Source organism: Stegostoma tigrinum, chromosome 39 (genome assembly GCF_030684315.1).
Source record: "Stegostoma tigrinum isolate sSteTig4 chromosome 39, sSteTig4.hap1, whole genome shotgun sequence".
Classification (NCBI taxonomy): Eukaryota; Metazoa; Chordata; class Chondrichthyes; order Orectolobiformes; family Stegostomatidae; genus Stegostoma; species Stegostoma tigrinum.
Window position 1 is genome coordinate 13,654,488 of NC_081392.1, and position 6,654 is coordinate 13,661,141.

Consider the following 6,654-nt stretch of genomic DNA (forward strand, 5'->3'; position numbering starts at 1 on the left):
TCAACTTCCGGTCTTTGGAAGGATTGAGTTTGATCGGAGGGGTGCAGTGAGATTTGCAAGTTAGAAGTGGCAGACAGAGTTTAATGCGGAGAAGTGTGAGGTGTTGCATTTTGTTAAGACAAACTGCCACAGCTAATGGCCCTGCCCTGGGAGTGTTGCTGAACAAAAAGATCGAGGGTTGCAGGTGTAGGGTTTCTTGAAAGTGGTGCCACAGGTAGACAGGGTGGTGAAGAAGGCGTTGGCACACTTGCCTCCATTGGGCAGAGCTTTGAGTACAGGAGTTGGGAGGGTCATATTGCAGCTGTACAGGAAGTTGGTTCGGCCACGTTTGGAATACTGTGTCCTGTTCTGGTCTCTCTCCCATCGGAAGGATGTTATTAAACTGGAAACGGCGCAAAAAGCATTTACAAACATCCTGCTGGGGTTGGAGGGTTTGAGCTACATGGAGAGGCTGAAAAGGCTGGGGCTATTTTCCCTGGAGTGTCGGAGGCTGAGGGGGGTGACCTTATAGAGGTTTAATAAATCATGAGGGGCATGGATAGGGTGAATAGCCAAGGTCTTTTCCCCAGGGTGGGGGAGTCCAAAACTAGAGGGGCATAGGTTTAAGGTGAGAGGGGAAAGATTTAAAAGGGACCTAAGGGGCAACATTTTCACACAGAGGGTGGTGTGTGTATGGAACGAGCTGCCAGAGGAAGTGGTGGAGGCTGGTGCAGTTACAGCATTTAAAAGGCATCTGGATGGGGACATGAATAGGAAGGGTTCAGAGGGGAGATAATGGGAACTGCAGATGCTGGAGATTCCAAGATAATAAAATGTGAGGCTGGATGAACACAGCAGGCCAAGCAGCATCTCAGGAGCACAAAAGCTGACGTTTCGGGCCTAGACCCTTCATCCTCTCTGATGAAGGGTCTAGGCCCGAAACGTCAGCTTTTGTGCTCCTGAGATGCTGCATGGCCTGCTGTGTTCATCCAGCCTCACATTTTATTATCCAGGGTTCAGAGGGATATGGGCCTAATGCTGGCCAATGGGACCCGATTAATTTAGGATATCTAGTTGGCTTGGACGAGATGGGCCGAATAGACTTTCCTATGCTCTATGACTCTTAAACAGGAGCAGGCTATTCAGCCCCGCAAGCCTGCTACCCCATTCATGGCCACTCTTCTTGCTCGGCTTCATGCAAAAATGTCTCGAACACCATCCCTTCAGGGCTGGGGAATTCCCGAGATTCCCAATAATCTGAGGGAAGAGATTTCTCCTCACCTGAGTCTGAAATGGGGAGCAGGGTGGGTGGCAAACTCCATCTTCTTGTGTATGCACCTTGCCATGGGTGGGGTGGGGTGTGGGGGGAGGTGGGGAAGAAGCGGTATGCGTGGGGATTGGGATGGGGATGGGGGAGGTGTGTGTGTGTGGGGATCACAGTGGGGTTAGGGATGTGTCTGTGTGATTGAGCAGTTGAGGCCAAAATATTGAGCGTTTCCATGAAGGAGTTAGACGTAGTTTTTTGGGATAAAGGGGGAAGAAACAAGGAACAGGGGACTGAGTCGGATGTTCCGTTGATGATCACTTTGAATAGTGGAGCAGACTCGAGTGGCCGACACCTGCCCCTGGCTCCTGGTTCTATGAGCAGGAAGTAGGTTATTCCATGAGTGTGAGTAATTGCCAGCTACATTGACTTGATTGACAATGGTACAGAGGCTTTGAGGAGGGTCTGGGGTTGGGTCATGCTCCTCTGAGATCCTAAACCGTTTTCCTGTTTCCTAATACGCAGGTACGCCCTCGCCCTCACACTCACCCTATCGCACATTAGCACTTGCAGACCCTTAACACCCTCATACATCATCCCAGTTAGTGAATCCTTCATTCGAGACCCCCTCCCAGCTCTAGGGGGTTTAATCACCTCAACGCCTACACTATCAAACCTTCTCAGTGGTTAGCACTGCTGCTCGTGGCAACGAGGACCCAGGTTCGATTCCACCCTCAGGAGACTGTCTGCGTAGAGTTCACACGTTCTCCCCGTGTCTGTGTGGTTTTCCTCTGGGTGCTCTAGTTTCCTCCCACAGCCCAAAGATGTGCGGGTCAGGCTGGGTTGGCCGTGCTAAATTACCCCATACTGCTCAGGGGTTGTGTAGATTTGGTGGGTTATAGGGCGCCAGGCCTGGGGGTGGGGGGGATGCTCTGAGGGTCAGCGTCGGAGGCTGAGGGGGTGACCTTATAGAGGTTTATAAAATCATGAAGGGCATGGATAGGGCGAATAGCCAAGGTCTTTACCCCAGGGTGGGGGAGCCCAAAAGGGCCTGTTTCCACGCTGTAGGGATTCTATGATTCTTAAAAATATGTTAAAGGATGGATGGGGTAGATGCAGGTGGAAGTTTCTCCTTGCTGTGGGAGTGTAAAGTTAGGGCAATATAGGGGACTGGATGTAAGAATAAAGGAGAGGGGAAGTGCCAATATTTAATCAAAAATTACGGGATGTGTACCTGTCCCTAATTGCCCAGAGGGCCTTTGCTGTGGGTCTGGTGTCAAACATAGGCCGAAGCGGGTAATGATGGCAGATTTCTTCCCGAGGTGGGTTTTTCCGATAATCTGGTTCATGGTCAACATTCGATTCTTAATTCTGGATTCTTTGTTGATTTGAAATTCCACCATCTGCCACAGCAGGATTCGAACTCAGGTTCCCAGAACATATGGTCACAGAAATTTGAGGTGCATACATGAGGATCAATGGTCGGCACAACATAGTGGGCTGAAGGGCCTGTTCTGTGCTGTACTGTTCTATGTTCTATGTTCTATGTTCTATTACCTCGGTCATGGGATTAAATAGTTGAAATAAGTCAACATAGGACGGAATCCCATCACCAAGTCACCCTTCACTAACGCATGCACCAGTACCAGCTAGCTCAGGGCCAGTCCCAAGAGTGAGGAGAACCCCTGATGCTCCCGTTTATATCTGTCAGCCAGGGCTCCCTGATTGGGGCTGTTAACCTGGTCCAATCAGGGATCTCAATGAGATCTACCTCACCAATCTCATTCCAATCCTTACATAGTCTAGCGATAATACCACCGTGGGCCATTGCCTCCCCTAGGCCAGACTTCGATCAGAGATGCGGATTTTTCAGAGAGAGTTTTGAACCTTGTGGAGGCTCATTTTTGAGCACCTTTTAAGGTAGAGGTTTGACCTATTGATGGACTTGGTCTCCAATGGAGATGGTTTGGAAAAGGCTAGTCTAATTTCTTTTTCTCTTTGGCTCCAGGTGGCAATAAAAATCATCGACAAAACCCAACTGAACCCAACCAGTTTGCAGAAGGTAAGAGATGGCATCAGCTATGAACTGTTCATTGTGTGGTGATACATGTTGGGACAGAAAATGGCAGAAAACTGAAATGACGGCGCCAAGCCAGAAAGTTTGGTTTTTTTACATTGGGACCTAATGAGTAACTCCTTCCCAAATCATCCCCAATCCAAGTCTTTACGGATTGGACAAATTGTCCAGATGTGTGTGTGCGTCTTTGGGTTGGGGACTAGAGCCCAAGGCCTTGGGGTTTGGGTGCGGGGCTGGGGGAGATGGCTGTTGGTGTCACTACCCAGGTCCCGGGTGTTGGAGCTAGGACCTGGGAGTTGGGCCAAGGGCCCATGGTTGTTGGAGCCTGGGGCCTGGGTTTTGCAGGAGCCTGGGGGGGCTTTTTGTGCAGGTGGCATGGGTGGGGTGGGAGGGCGGTGGATTTGAGGTTTGAGTCAGGCCTGAGGAGCTGGAGTTACAACCTGAGGCCTGGGCTTTGGGAATGTTGAAATTGTGACATGCGTCTTAGAGATTGTAGTAGGGGGTCTCGGAGTTGTGAACTCGGAACAATGGTTCTCTCTAACTGAGAGAGTTGCTCCGATGGTGCTGCTTGCAGTGCAGAGTGAAGTTATTTGGGATGATCTGGAGACTGGGACCTCTGTCTTTGACTGGAGGGCCATGTGTGTTAAGGAAAGCTCACAGAACAGGTCTAGTGCGGTCAGTCGTGAGCGAATGCTGATTGTAACCGGGGGAAGTATATTGTTCCACATGTTCCACATTGCCTATCGATTAGTCTGTCTGACTGAGTAATAAAGGTCATTACTCTCCCGTCACCATTTATTACTACAGATCAGCTTTTCTGGAAACTTCTGCGAGAATGGTTTGTGCACGGCTAACCGGAGAGTGAGGGGGTTAGTGTGGTTTATATACAGAATAACAGATACCCCCTGGGAGGGAGTTACAGACTGGAATCTGATCGAGGGGTTCGGGGGGGTTTATATACAGAATACAGATACCCGGGAGGGAGTTACAGACTGGAATCTGATCGAGGGTATTCGGGGGGGGTGGTTTATATACAGAATAACAGATACCCCGGGAGGGAGTTACAGACTGGAATCTGATCAAGGTGTTCGGGGGGGTTTATATACAGAATAACAGATACCCCCCCCCCGGGAGGGAGTACAGACTGGAATCTGATCGAGGAGGTTCGGGGGGGTTTATATACAGAATAACAGATACCCGGGAGGGAGTTACAGACTGGAATCTGATCGAGGGGGTTCGGGGGGGGTTTATATACAGAATAACAGATACCCCCCCGGGGAGGGAGTTACAGACTGGAATCTGATCGAGGGGGTTCGGGGGGGGTTTATATACAGAATAACAGATACCCCCCCCCCCCCCCCCGGGGAGGGAGTTACAGACTGGAATCTGGGTTTGGGGGGGTTCGGGGGGGGGTTTATATACAGAATAACAGATACCCCCCGGGGAGGGAGTTACAGACTGGGATCTGATCGGGGGGTTCGGGGGGGTTTATATACAGAATAACAGATACCCCCCAGGGAGGGAGTTTACAGACTGAGGATCTGATCGGGGGGTTTCGGGGGGGTTTATATACAGAATAACAGATACCCCGCCGGGGAGGGAGTTACAGACTGGATCTGATCGGGGGGGTTCGGGGGGTTTATATACAGAATAACAGATACCCCCCGGGGAGGGAGTTACAGACTGAATCTGGTCGGGGTTTCGGGGGGTTTATATACAGAATAACAGTTACCCCCCGGGGAGGGAGTTACAGACTGGAATCTGGTCGGGGTTTCGGGGGGGTTTGTTGTGTGCACAGTCACAGATGACCCAGGGGTCAGGGTAAACTGCTGTTGTCTTCCCGACGAGGCAGCGGTGTCTGTGAGACTGCTTCCTGAGTTGTGAAGCAGCTTTTAGAATGTGTGGAGGCTGTGAAGGGCGCTACAGGAATGCAAGCGCACTTTGCTGTCATGCTGTCCCAGGCGCCTGTCGAATACTGGTTTTGGTATTTAGTTCTCATACACAGGGTGGCCTGGGCTCCTTGAGTGTGGGTGGGTGGGTGGGGGTGGAGTGAAGGTTCACAGACAGACGGTCACAGAACGCTCCCAGGTTCATGCTTTGAATGTGGGGCCCAGCTCGTCTCTGCTCCTTTTATTGTTCCTGAGACGCAGTTGTGTGGGATGGGGGAAGGATGAGAACGCCCGAGACAGGGGCAGAGCACACACAGAAGGCTGCGTTTCATTAAAAGGAGCCGGTCTACGACCTTGTCTGCCCTTTCTGATCAGACAGACAAAGGGGAGCCGCTCGCAGTGTTGGGGGTGAGGGATGGGGTCCTCTTTCCATAAGCCCATGAGACATAGGAGCAGAATTAGGCCATTCAACCCATGGAGTCTGCTGGTGAAATGTTTGATTTTTTATGAACAGCTTGTTGTAAAGCTGTAATTGCAGAGAATTTAAAAATACATTATGTGATTGAAGGGAGTCAGCACGGCTTCATGAGGGGGCAATCATGCCGGACAAAGTTATCAAATGTTTTTGAGAGAGTTAGCAAGCAGGATAGATAAAGGGGAAGCAATGGATGTAATATATTTGGGTTTTCAGAAAGCATTTCATAAGGTAGCTCACATTAAAATACTTAGACAGGAGCCCATGGTGATGGAGATCGTGTAGTAGCATGATTAGAGGATTGGCTAACTAATGGAAAACAGAGAGTTAGATAAGGGAGGAATTTTTGGGATGACAACCTGTGACTAATGGAAGGCCGCAGGATCAGTGCTAAGACCACAATTATTTATGATATATATTATGACTTGAATGAGGGAAGTGAATGTACTAAAGCAAGTTTGCAGATGACACAAAAATATGTGGGAAGGGAAGGGGTGAGAATGACGTAGAGTCAAGTGGGAGGGCTGATAAATACAATGCAGGGAAATCTGAGGTTCTTTGGCAGGAGGAATAGAGGAGCTGAAGATTATTTAAATGGAGAAAGACTGCATAAAGCCACAGACCAGAGTGATCTGCAAGTCTCGAATCACAAAAAGCTGACATCCAAGTTCTTTAGAAAGACAGGTGCATTGTTGGCTTTTATTTCAAAGGGAAAGGGGTCTTAAAATAGGAATGTCTCACTAAAACGTACAAGACCCAAGTCAGACCACAACTGGAATCTAATCTACTCCAAAAACTAGGTTGACCCCAAAATACGAAAGGACTATTTTTTGAGGAGAGGCTGAGTAGGTTTGGGCTTGTTGTACACACTGGAGTCGAGAAGAGTGAGAGAGAATCTTACTGAAATGTACAATGCTCGACAGGGATTTGCCAGGGCGGGGTGGGGAGGTGGGGAGAGATTGCTCCCCAC

General features: G+C 49.7%; 1 protein-coding gene across 3 annotated transcripts in view; it reads left to right on the forward strand.

Moving 5' to 3' along the window:
• The window catches only part of LOC125447845 (MAP/microtubule affinity-regulating kinase 4), a 114,778-nt gene that overhangs the window by 49,020 nt on the left and 59,104 nt on the right, over window positions 1–6,654 (forward strand). For all 3 annotated transcript variants that reach the window (XM_059640941.1, XM_048522622.2, XM_048522623.2), the window contains exon 3: window positions 3,252–3,305. In XM_059640941.1, coding sequence (XP_059496924.1) covers window positions 3,252–3,305 — 54 coding nt within the window. The remainder of the gene's footprint in view (window positions 1–3,251; window positions 3,306–6,654) is intronic.